The sequence below is a fragment of the Poecile atricapillus genome, chromosome 17 (genome assembly GCF_030490865.1).
Source record: "Poecile atricapillus isolate bPoeAtr1 chromosome 17, bPoeAtr1.hap1, whole genome shotgun sequence".
Lineage (NCBI taxonomy): Eukaryota > Metazoa > Chordata > Aves > Passeriformes > Paridae > Poecile > Poecile atricapillus.
In genome coordinates this window covers 7,746,387-7,766,099 of record NC_081265.1, presented here as the reverse complement: position 1 = coordinate 7,766,099, position 19,713 = coordinate 7,746,387, and the positions used below count along the sequence as shown (strand labels likewise).

General features: G+C 42.5%; 1 protein-coding gene across 1 annotated transcript in view; it reads right to left on the bottom strand.

Annotated features, from left to right (window-relative positions):
- The window catches only part of SEC14L1 (SEC14 like lipid binding 1), a 41,206-nt gene that overhangs the window by 5,527 nt on the left and 15,966 nt on the right, over positions 1 to 19,713 (bottom strand). The window contains exons 3-12 of the mRNA XM_058852187.1: positions 11,846 to 11,995; positions 11,625 to 11,756; positions 9,486 to 9,614; positions 9,002 to 9,236; positions 8,220 to 8,329; positions 7,311 to 7,500; positions 4,192 to 4,280; positions 3,337 to 3,407; positions 1,637 to 1,808; positions 1,193 to 1,327 (exon numbers count right to left, since the gene is read on the bottom strand). Of these exons, the coding sequence (XP_058708170.1) occupies positions 1,193 to 1,327; positions 1,637 to 1,808; positions 3,337 to 3,407; positions 4,192 to 4,280; positions 7,311 to 7,500; positions 8,220 to 8,329; positions 9,002 to 9,236; positions 9,486 to 9,614; positions 11,625 to 11,756; positions 11,846 to 11,995 (1,413 nt within the window). The remainder of the gene's footprint in view (positions 1 to 1,192; positions 1,328 to 1,636; positions 1,809 to 3,336; positions 3,408 to 4,191; positions 4,281 to 7,310; positions 7,501 to 8,219; positions 8,330 to 9,001; positions 9,237 to 9,485; positions 9,615 to 11,624; positions 11,757 to 11,845; positions 11,996 to 19,713) is intronic.

Here is a 19,713-nt window from a genome sequence, read left to right as displayed (position 1 = left end):
AAGGATGGATAGTGGGGAGATACAGAAAGTTTCCAAGCAGGTAAAAGGACATTGCAGCCAGGAAAGTTAACAATTTTGAAGTTACAGCTGCCTGACAGCTCAGTACTGGAAGTGATTACACAACCTCCCTAGGCAAACTTCTGTTTTCTAAGAAGCCTGTAGCAATGAAGCTGACAACAGGTTCCACAGAATTGTCTGGGGAAGTAGAAGTGTTTGGTAACTGAATTACAACACACAATTGAAGAGATCTCAGAAAAATAGTTTTTGTTCAAATACCCAGAAGTAAAGAAGAAGAGAGAGACTGACACTGCCTGTAACTGGCAGGAAGTATTGCAGCAATTTGCTTTCTGGTAACATTCATTTTTGCTTACTTAAGTAGTGAATTTTGCCAGCTTTAAGCTCCAAGTTAGGTAATACTGAAAGCTACTGCTGCAACAAAAAACAGCCCAGTGGAGATAAACACATGCCCTACTACAACACATCTAACTGTACTTCATTATCATTTGAGACTCTATTGGAACTGACACAGATGAATTTTCAAGAATGGTACAGAAATTAAGCTAAAGAGTGTACAGGAGCTGAAAACACTCCCAGCCTGTGTTGTCAAAAGCATTACAGGTGAAAAAACCTTACAGATGTTAAAATGTCAGATTCAGCTGACACCCAAGGTCCAGGCAGGAAACACCTATCAAGGCATGTGAAAATGGACTAAGAAATTACAGTATCCTGCAGTAAAACCACTTTTCTGGTTTGTTGGGGTAACTGCATACTCTGTGTGGGGAGACAGGGCTGTTTGCTGAGCCCTCAGCAGATGTGCCACATGTTCCTTGGGCTCCTTATGGGATCAGCTTTTTAGGTGACACAGACCCTCTGGATCAGCTGATGGTGACAGCCCTTGCTCAGAGCTCTGCTATCATGTTTGCCTGAACTTTCCAGGGAGCAGACCGTGGCTTTTAGCTGTGCTTGGCTGTTTTGATAAGGTATTTGATACTCATCTGAGAGAAGCACTGTACTGTTCTTTTTTTAAAGTAGATCCAGAAAACAGCACTGAGCCTGGATTCCTACACCATAGCCCCCACCTCCAAACTACATCAGGAATCATTCTGTGCTTACAGACTTCTTTGCTTAGAGGAAAAATAATAATTAAAAACCCCACAAATAAATTGCTATATGCAATAGTTTATATTCATACCATGCACTCTCCACCGAGGAAATCAGGGATAATCTCTTTATCAATGTAATCCAGCAGTCCCCCAGGACCCTGGTAGTCATTTCCAGCATAAATAAGGAATTTCTTCCTAGTGTTGTCATCAATGAATGGACTAACCTACAAAGAAAGAAAAACAGAACAGATCAGGCCCTCACATTTTTCTCAAGTCAATTTACATTGTTTTCAAGTCAATTTTGAAGGACTCAGTTTTGATCACCATCCTGCTTATGCAAAGTCTACACCACAAAGAAGCCAAATTAACCAACTGTGTAATCAGGTTCTTGGGTGGTGCTTTTTAACCCACCCCAGGAGTCCTATCTAGAGGACATGCTTCCAAATGGCAACATTTGCTGCACATACAGCCTGATCTCTGAAGAGCTTTTACAGACTGAGAGAACTGAGGAACACCTTGGATTACACACATACCAGTGTCCAGAGAACTGGGAATACTCGAGGTGCTCTTAGGATAAGTAGACGACCCAAGGTCTCAGGGTAATTAGCTTCAACCACCTCAATGATTCTCAGCAAGGCCTTGACACCAGGTCTCCATAAATGCCTCATGTTCAAGCCTTCCAGATCTACTAGACAGGTCCAAGAGCTGAATTTGAGAGAGACAAAAAGAAAAATCTCAATAATATCAAATTCTCCTTGCTTATGCAAGTGCCTAACACACTGAAATGTGGCGACCCTCTGTGTATTTTGGTTTCTTCTGTTTTACCTCCTGCCTTTGTGCTGCCTGTAGACACTGGAGTTGAAGGGGTGTGCAATGATCACTCTGCACACTCCCCCACAGACATTTTAGATTCCAGATAAAAGTTCAGTTCATATGAAGAAAAAAAAAAAAATCCTGTCAACAGCCCAAACATTAAACCATTGCTTTTACTGGGAGATCAATTAAGTGGCCACGCTGCTGCTCTGAAGCAATTTAACATTCACAGTGCAGATCTTCTACTAACACAGAGCACAACGGTGCCAATACACATCAAAGCTAATTCTGTTTGTCAGATCTCAGGGAAGGAAGCCTTTTCTATAGGAAGAGATATGTTCTTAATACTAACTACTGAGCTGCAGCATGTGTTTCAGTTTCTTTCCAAGTTCAGGTCTCGCCCTGGGCAGGAATTCAAGATTTACAGCTGTGCTGCACCAGCCAGCAGCCATTACATTATGCATAAGGCTTCTATGAAACACCAAACCCTTCTTTGTTCCACTTTAAATGTTTAATATGCAGCCCTTTAAGATTATGGCTACAAATGAAGATCCAGTAGGCAGCAACACTCAGCTGTTACACACGAGACCTCTCCCTTGGATTTGACCTCCCTCAGGGAGCTGGGGCAGCAAGTTCTGTAACAGGGAAAGGATAAGCAGGCACACCCCACATCCCTGGACCTTACAGATTAGGGGAAGGAGGCAGAAACTGGACAGAGCCCAAGAAACATGGCATCTTTCCAGGGCTTGTTCTGCCTTCCTTCCATGCCCTTAAATCCATTCTGCAGTTACCACTTTCACAAGTGACCCCTACAATGACTTAGAGATGGGCTAGCAAACCACTTTTGACTGAACTTCATGTGAAGTCATGCCAGAACATGGAAAACTAGATCCCAGGTTCCACAGGAGCCTCATGACCTCACCTTGGATCAACAGCTGAATAGCCACACATAATAAATGAAGAATGCAAACCAGAACTGAGTGCAATGAGCCTTGGCATGGAATACAGACGAACAAGTGACATGGAAGCCACACCTTAAACTACTGGAAATATTACTCATTATATTATCATGGCCTGATTTTTGGCAGCCTGCACCAATGCCCAGGGCCTGTAAAATCCCCACCTCCCAACAGATTTGTGAGTTAGGCTGCACTGCTCTGCAGACACCCAGCAGTAGAAGGGAGCAGAAGAGAAACAGCCCCAACAGAACCATTATGAGCACAAGACCAAGACTGCTGGGGCAGGTGGTGTGCATCCCTCTGGCTTCCCCAGGCACATTCCCTCTAGCCCCACTAATTGGGAAGGCTCTTAATTAACTGTATGATTGTACCTGCATGTGAGACACAGCCTACCCTCTGCTTGTTCCATTGCCTGACATTCCCCCCATACAAGCAGCTAATTCCCACAGAGCAGACTTTACCTTATTGGCCTGCCAAACACTTTTGTATTCTCCTCACATCGCCTCAGCCCTTCTTCATTTATTGAAAGAACCTGCACAAGAAAGAATGGGGTTTAGAAAAGACAGTCTCAAACTCAGCAGGTGGGATAAAGAAAATATGTTTATATCCAAAGACTAATTAAAACTATAAGATCAAACCAGCATAAACATTTCCCCCCGCCAAAGAACGAACCAGAAATCACTACAGTTACCCTTAATTACTGAGAAATTAAAGCCTCTTTTGAAATCACAGAAAGCAACCTTGAAACAGAACTAGGGCAAGCAAACAAAAGTTAGTGTCTGCTTGGAAATGCCACTAGGAGAGAAAAATAAAATACAGTCCCTGTTTTTAATAATCACTCTGGCTACTCCTGTCATTACTAGGAGTCAAAAAAAGTTAGTTCAAACCTGGAATTCTGCCAGCTTTCTGCTTGGAAGCTGAGCAGATCCACAGTAACAGTCTGAGTGATGCCTTTGGAGAAGGCAGAACTACAGGCAAGCACTTTTTCTTTAAAAATTCATTATTTTTATCCTCGGAGTACAGGCTTGACAAAATTCTACTGTGGCGTTTTCTCTTCTGTACAAGAGCAGAGACTGGAGCCTGAAGCCCTGCACAAATGCAGAAGAATCTGTGCAAATGCCACTCAATAACCACGGGAGCTGCCATGAGCTCTGCCTTTCCCTCAGCCTGCAGAACGCACCAGGAACAGCTCCCAGGGGCTTTCAGACGTATTCCAACCAAAAACTGATGGCCAGAGAGCCCAGCAGAGTACGTGGAGGGGTGGATGCAGTGGCAGAGGGGATTTGGAAATGAAACCTGCTGTTAGGGACACTCACATAGCGCAGCAGGGCCTCCTCCCCCAGCGCTCGCACCAGGCCCTTGGTGTCCATCTGGCCCAGCCTCAGCACGTACAGCGGGCGCCCATCTGCACAGAGACACAAACCACACAGCAAGAGACACTTGAGAGAGCTGCTTCCAAAAGATTCAGCTGGAAACAAACCATAACAGTTAAACCACCCCTGCAAGAGGAAGAATCAAGGGCAGACAGCAACATAAACATCACTCTGTGCAGCCACACCAACAGATTACCTGTAAATGAGCTGCTAAATGGAGATATCCTGATTCAGAAATAGCTCCCTGACCTTCATGGGAAGTTCAAAGGACTTTGAGTACATCAGTACACTCCAGACCTTGGTATACACAATTAATGACACAGACTATTCTTAGCTGGACAGCTCAGGTACACCAATGAACTGAAGCTTTTCCTGTAACTGTAGAGCTGCAAGGAAGGCTGCAAGGCTTTTATCACACGTGCTCTGGAGAGTTTACAGCAACCTTTCTGGAAAAATAGGCATCCTGACATCTGGGAATTAATGAAACCGAGTGTGAACCCAGAGCCTGCCCTCTGCAGAATCTGCTGGATGGAGCCACACTCCAGCTCTGTCAGTGCACACTGTGCAGAACTGGCACACAGCCCTGCTAATGCAGGTTAAACCTGGTGAGAACAGACTCTGCTCCAGAGATCAGCTTCAGCTGGACCCTCTGCATTAGAGCCCTGCCTTTCCACAGTCAGCTGGCACACTGGGGCAGCCTGCCACTGGCAGGATACTCAGGCATTAAGGTGAATTACTCTGTTAGCTGAAATTGAGAATCAAAGTTTGCATTTCTGGCTTTTAGTTGTACAAAACAGCTCCCAGCCTCCTCCTAAAGCTGTGATGCACTTGTTAAGCTTTGCTTCATCTACTCTAATACAAAGGCTCAACAATCACAAGCATATAAAAGTGACTATGTTAGCATACAATATAAAAGAAGGGGGAAAAAAAAGGAAGCTTTCTACATAGAAATCTCCCTCAAGTCTTGTTGTCTGTGCAGCTTCACTCCCCTCCAACAGCTGCAAGAGAGGTTATCAGATTATCATTAAGTCCTTTGGGACACAAGGAGAGAAACTGCAAAAATCACACTATTAAAAAAAAACAACAAACAACCAAAACTGCAGAGTCAAGGCAAGATATTTATTTGGCCAAGACACTGCCCCCATGGAAGTTCACAGTGTTTTATGTTTTATCAGGTGGACTAAAAGAAAATGTTATTTTAACATTGGCACACACTTATCTTGGAATGTATTGTTTAGCTTTTGAAACACTAAACAAAAACTGCTATTAAGCTTCATAGCAGGTCTCCTTCCCTTCCTCCCAGACACAGATGCCTCCAAACCCAAACTAAGAGCTCAGTAACCCTGACCCACCCAAATGACACATGAAGGAGAGTCTCAGCTGACAGTGCTTTGTTAGCACTGTACAATTTATATTCCATTAGAGCTCTGTGGTTTTAAAAAGACATTAGATTGATTCCTGTCAAAATAAAAGCCATTCAAATGTATAGAAATCTCTACCAATTGCAAGCCAAAATAATAACTTCTTTTCTTTAGCACTGATAGCTCATTCTACACAACATGCTTCATTATCACTGCTGCCTTTGCTGTAGCACTAAAAGCCACACAGCATTCAGCCAGCTTAAGTTTGGCACATTTACCATACATAGGAGGAAAGGAGCAATACTAAAAAAGAGGGTTTAAAAAAAGAACCTACCACTGTAAAGCTTTAAATTATAGAGAACTACTCAGTTCTGAAATGGTGTTTCCATTATTGACAAAGCCATGCTTCACTTGTGGGCATGCTGCAAGAGAGATCAAAGGAACTGCAGGGGAAGGGAGGGGGCATGAAGTTCAACACAAGACTGCAGAACTTCTCAGAAGAACATTAAACAAGCTTTTGATGCATTCTGCACCTTTCTGCTCACTGGCAGGACCCAGTCGTGTGCTATTGACAGAGGAAGTCTTTGCAAAGGACAGACAAGGAACAGGCTGAAAGGGAGAACTTATTAACAGGTCTTTTTCCCTACAATCTTTTTACAAGCACGTTCCCATTTTCCATTTTCGCAGTTTGAAGTCTGTCAAACCCAGAGCAGCAGGGAAGAGCCATTCAAGCTCTGTGATTAAACTTCTGCTGCGTCCTCCCTGTCTCCTGGCCACTACTGCTGACAGCATCCTGCCCTGTTTCATATGCTGCTGGAAAAAGGAAGAGCTGAGCAGAAACAATGGTGCCTGGTGGGAAAAGACTCAATCAGAGCACAGATCGCTCACAGTAAGAGATCATTTCCTTATCTAAAGAGCCCAGCTTGCCTCAAGCCACAAATTCCAACGTGTTTCATTTCTATGTATGTATTAGCAACGAGATCAGTGCACGATAAAGCAGAGGGACAGAGGAGTGTCAGGCTGTGGCTCACAGTACAAAGGGAATTCAGCCAAAGCTGCTTCTCTTCTTAAACAAACCTGCTCTATTTGATGTTTTTGCAACATTCCACTTCTCATCATTAAGCTGATTGTAATGTCAAATAAATATTCATTTATGCCATCAGCAGACTTATGCAACATCAGAAATAAATTGATTACAAAGATATACTTATTTACAAACACCTTTTAATCACAGAAAGAGCACACTCAGCATTTGCCTAACGCCCCTCTAAGCATCTCAGAGCACTACGGAAGTGCAATTAATCCTTTTTTTTAAGCTCCTGGCAAAGCTGATTTAAGTATGTCAGTATTAGTCAGAAAGACTCTGATCCAAGACTCTGCCTCCAGCAGCTAAGGGCTGGCAAAGGCACTGGAACAGGCTGCCCAGAGCTGTGGATGCCCCTGGAAGTGTTCAAGGCCAGGTTGGATGGGGCTCTGAGAACCTGGTCTAGTGGAAGATGTCCCTGCCCATGGCAGGGAGATGGAGTAAGATTCTTTTAAACTCCCTTTCAACCCAGAACATTCTATCAATTTAAGTGTCTTTAGTACATAACAACTGAGAAGTTCTAAAGAGCCACCTCTAGTTAAACAGAGGGACAATTATCACCTTTGATTCAAAAGGTAAAAAGGCTGTCCAATACATATTTTGTACTGAAACCATACCCTTGTCATGGTGATGCCAGCCTCCTGCATAGTAATCCTGGAGCACTTGGGGAGGATTCCAGGTGTCCAGAATATAATCCACCTGATGCTGCTTACGCCACGTCAGTGACTGGCAAAGGATCTCTCTTGCTTTGTCGATGTTGAAGTCCCGAGCACGCAGGAATCTTAAAATGTGCTCATCCTTTGGGATCTATTAACAAAACCAAACCAAATTTTGTATTTAAGGTTTGAAGCAAGAACAACAGAAGCTGAAAAATGTGCAGCCCTGCACCAATGCAAGAGGATGGTGTGTAGCGCTGGGAGTTACTCAAGAAAGTCGGCCTTTGTTTGAAACAAAATCATGAGCCCTGTCAGGCACTGCAGCTACCTTCATAAGGGATATAAAAATTTCATGAACTCTAATGTAATAATTTCCACCTGTATGACCATACCAAGCCAGTCCAATTTAAATAAATCAGGACAGAACACAGACTGTGTTTTATTGTTAAGTTAGAGGAAGCTGAGACACACATGCAAATCACAAGGCACTGGAAAAACCCCAGCCTTGCTATCAGAGCTCCACTGCTACCAGTGTTTCAGTATTTAAGACTATGAGGTTTGGCCAAAACAAACAAATGTAAAAATAAGGTCATTGTAGAAACCAGGAAGACTTATAGAACTGATGTTATTCCCCTGTGGCAGTTTAACTGACAGTCTGAGAGGCTTTCATGGTAATTATTGAAACACCTCAGCTGCAAAGTCAGCTGGACAGTCACAATGAACTCCTCCTATTGCCACTGCTTAAATGAAGGTTTTGATTATGGAGGGCCACTTAGCAGAAAGATTCAGCCCCAGGGGTTGTGGCAGGACTTTTCCTCAGGCCCACCTTGTGTGTCACACTCTGGGCCAGGGACACCCCCAGGAACTCACTTTGCCTTTGTGCGTCTCCTGGAGCCACTGCCGCAGGCGGATGAGGCAGCTCTCCTGCATCGGGGTCAGGTCCCCCAGGTACCTCTTGATGTAGTCTGCATCCAGTTTATCTAAAAAGAGATTACAGGTGATCAGAGTTATCCAGACCTGACCTAGGCCAAGCATCAAGTGATCTGATTTGTGCTGTCTCAGAATGGGCCCTGTGATCGGTGCAGTCAGAACTGAATAAAGTTCCTCTGAATCAATGAAAAGATGAGCAAGGCAATAAACACATGAAGATAAAATTATCCTTCTGCAGCTAAGGAAGGAGCAAAAGCAGACATTTGTAAAAGTATTTTGCCAGTCTACTCAGATTCATTAATCCACAGCACCACTGGGCTTGCTGCTTCTAGAAATACTTAAGAGAAGCTTTGATCTCCCAGTGCAAGAATCCTCCCAAATTCCCAGAAGACTTTGTCTAGGAAAGTTTCAGCTGTTTCCTCCCCATCATTCCTATAGTTATACCCATCCCTGAATTCCAGGGTAAGAGCAGACTGCTCATTTGCAACCCAACGAACAGCAAAGAGTTTTTCTGTTCATACCTGATCTCCACTCACAAACTCAGCCCATAACAGCTGCCTGAGCTCTGCCAGGTGTCACTGCTTGGTGAGCCCACACTCTAACAATGCATGTCACCAACTCAGGGCCAACGTGGAGCTCCTCAGCTGCCCAGGAGAAGCTCCCCAGTGCTGAGGGCCTCTCCAGTACAAAGCTTCCCAGTAAAACACATCAGACCCCCATACCATCGGGCGTTCCTGTGGTGGGCTCCGAGGGGCTGCTGGAGGTGTTGAGGATCTCCTTGTTGCTCAAGCCCTCCTTTGTGGCAGACTCTGGGATATTAATGGCAGGTGACACTGGTCTCCTTGGGTGGGATGTGCTGCTCTCTGATTTACATGCAACAGGAGGAGTCCAGCGGGGGACAAAAGTTATTCCTTCTTCCTCCAGCTGCTTCAGGTAGTACTCTATTATTTCTTTTCCCTTTGAAAAAGAAAACTTACTTCAGCTACTGAAAAACCCACACATTTAGACACAAAAAGGATTGGGCTGAAAATTAAGGGATCAGACCTCTAAAGATTTCACTTTTAAGATCCCTACACAGACACATTGCCCCAGGCCCTTCAGCAAAGCAGCCCAGCTTTCTGAGCAGAGCAGCCTGTTACTTAGCAGCAGCCTCATTGTCTTTTGGTAACTTGGAGCCAGGCACATCCTTCCCAACTGCAGGCTCACCTTTTTAATATTGCTGGTGTATTGCTTCATGGCAATCTTTTCCACTGTGCTTTCAAAACCAAAAAAAGATTTGATATCCAGGCTTGCTGACTGTTCAAAACAGGTCCAATCTTCATTGTCAGGATGAACCTGCAAGTCAAAAGGTCATACAGCTCAGTTATCCATTTAGGTACTTTTTCTCCCTCAAAATATTTGAAATGCTTCTTGTTTTACAGGTTTATGCAGTCAAAAACATTCAAGTGGAATCTGCATGTCTTGCTTCAGTTACTTCACAGTTGGGAAGAGGCAACACCAAAGGACAAAAAGCTGAGAAGCCCTTCCATGGTCCTACATCCCTTTTGGTTTTTTTTTGTCTTAGCAAGAAAGGGGAGGGTGGAGAAACACAATTGCACCAGCCAAGAGCCAGAGAACTGCACATTTCTACACTGCCTCAGTCCAGATAAGGGCTGGGACTGCAGGGTGTGTGTGGAACAGGGTGAAAGCCTCCACAGGAACTCTGCCGTGGCTGATAGCCCGGGGCCAGCTCAGCCAGGCTGAGCCCTGCAGCAAGGGCAGTGCAGCATTCCCAACGTGTTTCCAAGAGACAGCCAAAACACTGTTCCCCCACTGACCTAGGAGGTACTTGAGCATTCTGTAGAATGAAAACTGTTTTAGTTTGTTCTCCTATGATAATGCCAAAGACAGAAGTGCACGCTCCTCACTCAACTGACACCTTCCCTCTTAGCTTATCTCTTGCTTTACTGACATGATCCTGAACACAGACTTTTAGATGGACTCGACCTTAAAGGGCTTTTCCAACCTAAACAATTCTATGATTGATGATGACACTGTTACAAAAAGCTGTTTTTTAAACTCTCTTCAGCTAAAATAGATTTGTTCAAGCAATTTCTAGGCCAGGCTCTGAATTTGTCATTATAAAAACATCACGAAAGGCTAGACTTCTGAGGATGTAACTGGCCTGATGCCTTAGGGTTCCCTTCCCCCTCAAAACATGCTAAATTTGGCTAAGAACATGAGCGACACTTTATAAGGAGACAACTACAGGAAAAAAAACCTTTTCCATTCATTTTCTCTTTCTGCATTAGGGAATGGGAGTTACAGGAATAGCTTGTACAGTCTCAGTAAGCACAACTCATAACATCATTTAATAATCTTCCTGAATTTTAGTAAATTCAATTATAAATTACCTTTAATAAAAATGAACTTTTAGAAACAATTTCTTCTTCCATTAAAAACCTGGGTTTGTATTTACCTAATTTCTTTATTGAGTAGAGCAAATGGGCATAGAGAAGTGCTGTGTTTTGTACATATTTACCACATGAACTTTTCTGTACAGCATTTCCCCTGTTTAAACAGAGCTTTCACATAAAAACTGCAGGTAAGTGGCAGAGTATTCCTAAATTTACCCTAGAAGTTACAGCAGAAATAATTATAAAAACATTAGATAATAGTGTCAAGTGGGTTTGGCATCCAGCGATCTTTTAACCACAAGTTAAACACAACAGAAAATGTTATGACCTTAAAAGAGTGCTACAATACAGATAAATCAGTCACATTTGTTAGCTTTGATCTGACCTTTAACATCAATTTGAAGTTCTACTGCTACAGTGTGTGCTGTAAGAGCCCATGAGGATGGGCTGAGCCATTCAGAAATAAACCATGACCAGAGCAGAGCAGCAGGCCTGCCATCAGACTCCTCTCCATTAAAATTTGCACTGAAGACCAAGAACAATGGAAAAAGATAGGTTAAAACATAGCTGAGTCAGTGAATTTCTGTCTGAGCTAGCAGAAGGCAAGTCAGCTGAACTTTCTTCTGGCAGTTCTGTCAGGGTGTCATCAGCCACACCAAGACTCACAGTGCTGCTACAAAGCACAGATTTGCCTAAACAGAGCTGTCAAACACAGCAAATTATGTTGTGTTCTGCTCTCTGAGAAGATGCTCAAGTAAGAGGGTGCCAAACATGTCTCAGTTCTTGAAGCAAGTGTGTCACATTTAACAATTGTCACTCAGGCCAGTGCATTGGTTATTTTATCTTGCACAGCAAAAGCCAGGAACAACCCAAGCTCTGTTTGAGTCCTGAGATCTGAACAGTGCCTTGGCTCCATCTGCAGCCCCACCAAGGGCCTGTTGTTACTCACTGTGTAGGAGCAGTGCTCGTTAATGATGACTCTGTTAGAGAAGGTCTCATTGTAGGCTTCTATATGCAGAGTCCTTTCTCGCCTGTTCAGAGAGTTCTTCTGGACAAAGTAGACGTAGTCCACTCCTGCAATCTGGGGAAGAGGCACAAATTCTGTTATGGTACAGTATTCAGGTGAAGGGATATCCAGGAGGACAAAGCAGGCATTTCAAAGCTCATCACCTTTTTCAGCAGCCGTGGTGCATCGATGTCCAGCTTGCAGCGCCGCTCGATCACGTGGATGGCCTCATCCTCACTCTTGTACTCATTTACAGTGTCACTGGCTACAAACATGGGGATCAGAGGGCATGTAGGAAACCTTCTTTCATATGCCTGTCACGATGGAAAGAGAACAAACAACCATCACCATTAGTTCCTGTGGGTCTGTGGAGTTTCTTCATTAACGTCACCAGCATTTGGAGGCTCAATGCCCTTCAGAGCTTCTGTGGAAGGGGCTGAGCCTTCCTGAATCCACATTACAGCTGAAAAAGTCACAGTGCATTCCAAACAACCCATTTATTAATATGTTCCTTGCCAGTAAGGCAGCTTTTAAACCACACAAAATAACCCATTTCTCCCCTCCCTCTGCAAAGGAAGTTATTCATTCTGTACTGTGACAACCCCCTTGATAACAGAAAAATCAGACCCTCCAGTTCTAAAATACCACAAGACAAAACAATTATGTCTTGGATTAAAAAAACCCACTTACTAATTACCGGTGTTTCACCAAGCTGTCTAGAGGGATTTCATACAGCTCCCCAAGGTCTAATAAAAACATTTCAAAAGCTATTTCTTAAGCTAATAGAGCTTTCAGGCTCCCTCTGCACAGAGTGTTCCTAATGATTTCACTGCAGTTTATCAGTTCACAGTTTTGTCCAACAACAGTCAGTCTAATACAATGAGCTCATTTCACACTTCCGAAAATGTAAAACTTCTTGCAGTAATGCAGAGCTAGCAAGAGCTTTGGTTTTGGTTAAAGAACACAAAATATGTAAATAACTTCATCTCTTAAATACTTGAGACACAGAGAAGATGGTATTAAATCAGACTTAGGATAGTAAAGGATTTAGGATCAGTAAAACAAGTAAGAGGGTGTTATTCCCACTAGAAAACTTGTTGGATTTTGATTTTAAAACCACTGTGGCTGGAGAATAAAAGACAGCTCTTTTTTTTCCCCTTTTTTCACAGTCTCTAACGTCTCTCTACTTATCTATGGCTTCTTTTTTTCCTCATGGGATAGCAGTGAAGCAACTAATTCTTTAGCCTGCTTTCCATATTGTGAATTCCTTCATTTCTACTGCTATCAGAATCTCATTGGCTTTGGTGAAGAGGTCAGATTTTGCAAGGTGTCCCAATGCAGAAGAAAGTTTTGATAAAATAAATCTGAGAGAACACCATGCAACAACTCTTTAAAAGAGGTAAAATATCTACTCTGTCCCTTTAGATGATTTCAACTACTCTGAAAACAGCTGGGCTGCAGCACCAAGAGGAAGAGGGTGGGGAACAAAACAAGCAGCAGCTGCACAAAGTATGCAGTGGTGGTGTTGGAACAGAAAAGGTCTCTTAATTCTCCCTTTAGAACAATTAAAATACTTCAGTTTATTACCAGTGTTCAAACCTAGTTTGAAGGCAGTGTTGCTATGGTGACAGTGGTGTAAGGCACTAGAACAGTGTCAGCTTTTTTCCCCTTGTGCGTATTTTTAAACCATTTTTGCAGCATGACTGTCCTGAGTTCATAAAGCTCCTGTGTAAGGCAGCACAAGTGCAGCCAGGGAAGGAGTTACACACAGTCCCTGCTCCAGACCTCATCTGTGCACAGCTGGATCGGTTTGACTGAAGAACAGCAATAATTCCTGGGCTCAGAGATGTGTGCACAATACAGGGACAGAGCATTAGTGTTGTAACACAATAGTCAGCACTGGGGGAGAAAATCTTTCACAGTTCCGAGACAAAGGGACGATGGGGCCTATTAACATGGAATAAGTTGTTCCTTTTGCCCTACTGGTATGGCAAAGTTCTATTTCTTTTACAAGGCTCTTGTTCTGGACAGAAGGCTGCACATTTTAGCTGCTCAGCCTAAAATCTCAGCCCTCTTCCTGAAAAAGTTCCAGCATTCTTGCTAAACTAATCTCTATTTTAACTGCAATGACTGTAGTTAAACGTTGTTAAAGTCAGAAAAATATATTTCTAGAAGCAGAATTTAGAAGTATTTCTGGTTTTCAGCTTGTTTCATTTAATACTTTTATTTGAGGACCTTATGTTATGATTATTATACAGACAGGAGAGAAGAGGCAGAAAGTATCTAACATTTTTCTCACTTTTTTCAGTCTTTTTTACATTTGGATGACAAGTTATCCCCATTTGAACAGCCCCCTTTATGCCAAAGCCTTTGCAAGTCTCCTTCTTTGCACATATTGATGCTTTTCTCATCTTAGTCCTCCAAACACTTTTTGTTTGCCATGTGAATGTTTGCAATTCAGAGCATTACCTGCTCCTGAGTGTTTGCTGAACTGTGAACAAAAAAAACACCCAAGAAGATTCGTTTCAAATGGCAAGTCTGAATTGAATGTGTTCGATTTGGATGAGAACAAAATAATTATCTGTCAAAAGCTGGCAAGCTGAATGTTCACAGCAAAGTACTTGAGGGTTTCCAAGAGATTTAGTGACTTAGGATTCTTTCTCCCTAAAGAACATACAAGCAGAAAACTGTTCACAGTCGATTTTATTGGGCTCTTAAATTAGTCTGGTTTTATTTCTTTATGTCCCACTGCCAATACATGCTTGTAATGCACCATTTCTCAGCACAGCCCAGTTTGAAGAAAAGGTGATTAGAATAAACCATGGCCACATCAAAATATTCAATCTGATTCAAGCCCAGCTATGACTTCCACAGGGGACAAACTGCTCTATTTCACAGCACAGAGTGGGCAGGAAAAAACTGCTAAAGGCTACAGGACACTGACAGATCTTTCACCACAAATCAATACAGCACAGGAACAAAACCTGTAATTTATGGTACAACACAGCAAGAGCCACGTGAGTCAGAGCAGCACATGCATGGCCAAGACTGGAGCTATTCAGGGAGCACGAGAAGATTAAAGAAAGATCAAACACTGCTTTTATTTTCCAAGAGAACTGAAGGGATTTTTCTGCATTATTGAAGTGTTTTGAAACAGAAACTTTGTCTCAAATCCAGCTTTGCAGACAGGAAAGAACTGAACTGCATTATGCAGTATTCCTCCAGCAGGCTGATAAAGAAGAGTTTATTATAAAATGTTGTCCCTTCCTTGTATGACAGCATTGTGGTCAAACCTGGACAGATAGATCTCTCTTCACAAATAAAATCAGGTATTCCACACCCCTGTCTCAGTGTTCCAATTCCACTGTACAGATACAATCAAAGACAATTAGTTCCTCAAAAGAGAAGCAGCTGCAGAAATGCAGGAGTGAAATGCTGCTGCTGCAGCACTAAATGCACCCAAAAATGGTGTTTCAAGGACGTGACACTGTTACTGTTTTGTTTCCCCCCTCACATGTAACACAGGGTGTGTGGACACTGAGCACAAGTGAAAAGCACAGATGTGCTCATCCTCAAAAGCCTGCAGCTGCTGCTGGGCTTGACGTGAAGTCACAACACCTCCGTGGCTGAGACATCTGTGTAGAGATCTTTCAAAAAGTGATTTTGAGCCTGCAATTCTGCAGATCCTCAATAATGTACCTTTACATTCCCCACCAGCCTCTGGAACATTTGTGTACTCTGATCCATTAGAAGCTGCATTGTGCATCAAGAAAAACACAGTCTGGTGAAGCAGCTTGAACCACAAATTTAACTTCCTTAATGCATGTTAACAGCAAGAGCACTGACAAGCATAATTTCAACCAAAATAGCACTGTAATAAAGCTTCTTTTCCAACTACTTCCCTTAGCAACTCATGCTCAGAGTAGAGTCAAAATAACAGGATTTATTCCAGTTTTATCCCTGCTAGAATTTCAGCTGAGTGTGAAGACATGAAAGCAATTCAGAAGTCAGACTATTTTAAACCCATTGCAGTTGCTTTTCATAGCAAAGGGCTATGCTGCCACGGCCCTTAGATTTTGGAATTCTAGTATCAGGAATAACAAATTCCTTTCAAAATACCACCTTTAAAAGAGCACTTAGGTATGACCCTCAAATCAATTTTCAAAGATTTCTGGAATTTTGCTTCTCAAACAATGCCTAGGGCTAATAAAATACCTTGATAATAAGCATGTGCTCAGTCCTCAGTAGGCAGTCATTCATGCAAATAAATTACTCAGCTTCTCTGGCCAGATTAATATTCCCAGTCTCCTGCCTTCAAGGACAGGGATTATTTAGTATTTCCATTAAATGAGTCAGAACTAACTTCTACACTTATAAGAGGAAAAAAAATAGTCCAAGCAACCTTAAGCTGTGCTGTTCTAGTAGGTGAATCCTCCAAACAGAAATTCTAACCCAGTGAAATACAAAGGAATTTCAATTACCATTGAGGAAATTAAGCATATTGAGTGTTTTAACAGCTTAATGGCATGAATCAAGCTGTCAAGATGTTTTATTTCTTTTTGATGTTTTCTGTCTGAAATTGGTGGCAGAGCAGCGTTCCAAGAACAGCACCACATTCTCCAAGGGCACCTCAAGAGAACCCACAAACAGATTCATCCTGGCAGTCCAATCTCAGTGCTAACTTTAATTTCTGCCTGCAGCACCTGACCACGTGTGGGTACCAATGTGCAAATGCAAGCCAAAGTTCACTGTGCTCCCCCCATGCACTTGCAGTGTGTGGGATTTCTGAATTATTCATAAACACAAGAAACAAGAAGGGGCACTCAAGCAGGATGCTGCCCTGGCTCCAGAGGCTGCATTCCAGCAGCCTGATCATTCCTGCAGAGCACTGTATCCCCTCCTCCCCTTGCATTACATCATTGCAGATCAATAGGAAAAGCAGCAACTCATGGAAGGGCAACCAAGAGGTTTCAAATTCTTGGCAGATGAACTTGGAAAGAAACAATTCTGGATGAACTCTCACAGATCAGCAAATAATTTTTCATGCTCTGTATTCTGCTGTTCAGAGCTCTCTGCCACTCCCTTTGCAATCCATACATATGTATAAAAATCATGACACTTGTTCAAAGCAGTATAAAAATTGTGAGACTTGAACAAAGCGGTGTGATCTCGGTGCCAGTGTCTCTGAGGGATGTTAGCTCACATGGGAGTGATCAGCTCGGGGGCGTGTGTGCAAGAGAGCAGATGGTTACAGTGGATACACCTCAAAAATCTCCAGAAATAGAGCTTTTGGTAAGGTAACACTCCCAGGCACCGGGAAGAGGGAACGTGAACCAAACTGCACGTTGGAGAAGCACAAATATCTTTAACATACAGGTAGTCAGCTCTGGAAGGACAAGTCCTCCAAGGACACGTTCAGGGTCCCAGCAGCACAGCTCCCCTGGCTCTGTGCAGTGCTCTTCCCTCAGAGCAGCTCTCCACAGCAGCCCTTGCTCAGGAGCCTTTAAGTGGATTTTCTCTCTGCTGTTTTCACTTCATTAAACGTTCTCATTTACAAAGAGAGGAGTTATTCTCTTATTGCTGGGAAATAAAGGTTGCTTGGCAGCCATTCAGTTCTAGAACTCTCTCTGGAAAAGATGGAGAAGGTTTTAGCTACACAGACTACAGCTGAAGCTTGTGGGGACTACGGGCAAGCCAGCAGGAGAAGCAGGGTTAGGCCTGTCAATGAATGGCTGTGTATCATCTAAACAAAAATCTCCTTTATGTACCATTTCTGCTCCTCTACAAATATGAGGTTGTTTAACTGTTTAGCACAGGCTATGCCATCAAGATATGACTAGTCAGAATGTAAAGAACACTATGACTTACTTTAAAAGGGGAAGAAAACAAAAAGATTTTAAGCCTTCCACTGCAATTTCTACTTTAAAAAAGTGTTTTAAAGTGTTCAAATAGAAGTAGAACAAATAGACTACTCTATAGGTTTCCAGCAAGATTCACCCATGGTGAACCTGCTGGCTATCAGAGCAAGATCAAAAAACAAAATGTTTGCTTAACCATTTATCACTGAACTGGATTAAGCAATTAGAAAGTACATCAGGAAATACTTTGTGTGGAAGCAATTTGAATTAAAATTTATAACTCTTCACCTGAAAGAGAGCTACTGCAGAGATTTTAAGAATTAAGACAAATGAATCAGGGAGAGAGCATTCATTAAAAAGGAAGGCTCTGTTCCATCTTGGTTTGTTGAAAAAGAAACTCAATCACAGTGTCCCACATTCAAATATACATTTGTTTAAATACATTCATTTTGCAACAGGAAAAACCTCTTCCACTCCACGCAGAGCAAAATTCCACAGAAGGGAGGAAAATCCTGCCTTTGCAGGCAGAGCTGTACTTGGGCAGGGTGTGAGGAGCAGAGCTGGCTCCATTTGAGAGCTCTGAGGGCATGGCTGCCCCGTGTGCTGGGATGCACCCTGAAGGATTCCCAAAATGAGAGCTGACATTCACCTGGCAAATGCAAGTGGCCCCTTACATTAAGCTACAGGGGAAAAAAATTGCACAATTCTCCTTTTTCCCCATTACACCTTCCTACAACTGCATCCTGACCTTATTTTACTTTGTCCCTCTTGTATCCTTCCTCCACTACAGTCCAAAAAAGCATTTTACCCTGGAGTGGCACAAGTCATTCACAAACACAATAAATTGTTTTCACCCTCTGTTCCCTGGTACAATGAAATTTGTCCATCTAAGTATTAATGATGGCTATTAAGTGTATCCAAGATAAAATAAATAACTCCTTTGTAAGTTACACAAAAAATCAATAGGACAAGTCAATATTGGTAAGACAAACATTCCACTCCATTTCAGAGGCTAAAAAGTGTTCCTGTTTACTACAAAGTGTAAGAACTGACCTGGAACTTTCTAATTAAATGATCTTTAGTGCATAAAGAGTGTTAGATTTACAGCACTGTTCATATCCAGTCTTCCAAAGTAAAGAATTCCCAAATAATTGCCCAAAATAGCCCAACTCCTTCTACTTTGCAGTAGTACATTACATTCCCACCTTAAAGTTCATAAACAATGGAGTTAGTCTAAAATTTTCATAAAGGAGGCTGTCAAAGTTTTATGTAATTATGCATCAAATCTTTGGACTACAATTACAATGGCTTTTTTGTTTTTGAAGTTCTGGGGTTTGTCTCCTTTTTTTTTTCCTCTTTTACTAGACCACACAAACACATTATTATCCAAATCAGACAAGTACTAACAAGAATCTACTTTGCACAGATGTTGTTCATGAGTTGTAATTGAAGGTTAATTATTTCTCAAACAGCAAGAGAAGCAATCTTGAAAAACAACCTTGGATGTTCTCCAAGGCAGAGATCAGAGCTTTCAGGTAGAGTATCTGGAAAGAGAAATTGTCAGTGGTTCAAAAACTTACTGCAGCATGATATTCAGATTCTTCAAATGCTGTATTTATGATACTGCATTGAAGCAGTGCTCAAATTTACAGCCCAGGTCTACATCTCTTCTTCTCAGAAGATCCAGGAGAGACTTCCCACACTTAATGAGTGCTGACCTCCCAAACATTACAGGACCCTGCAGTTTCTAGACACGCCTTGGGCTTCCAACACCCACAACTGTTAAATAACCCGTGCTCTAAGCTGCCCTTACACCCAACAAACACTGAAGATCACTGCAGAAACCTTTTTATTAACACCACTAGGGCTTTCCTGGGCCTTGTTCAATCATGAAGTGCTATGAGGACTTGTTCTTTTCAGTATTCTTATCTCAAGAAAGCATCTGAAAGCAGAACTGACTTCGCAGCCAGCAAATTGAGCTTTCTCAGCTCAACTCTTCTTCTGTGGAATGGAAATGAAATTCCTGAGAAACTCTCCATGAAAGCAGGAGTTGAGGAAAATGAAGCCATCTGTAAGCAGAGTGAATAAGAAAACGTTTCTTTTCCTGGCATTTACCAAAGCCATTAATTCTTGCCCTCAACAGCTCCTGCCACTCAAGAGGCCTGCATGGAAGA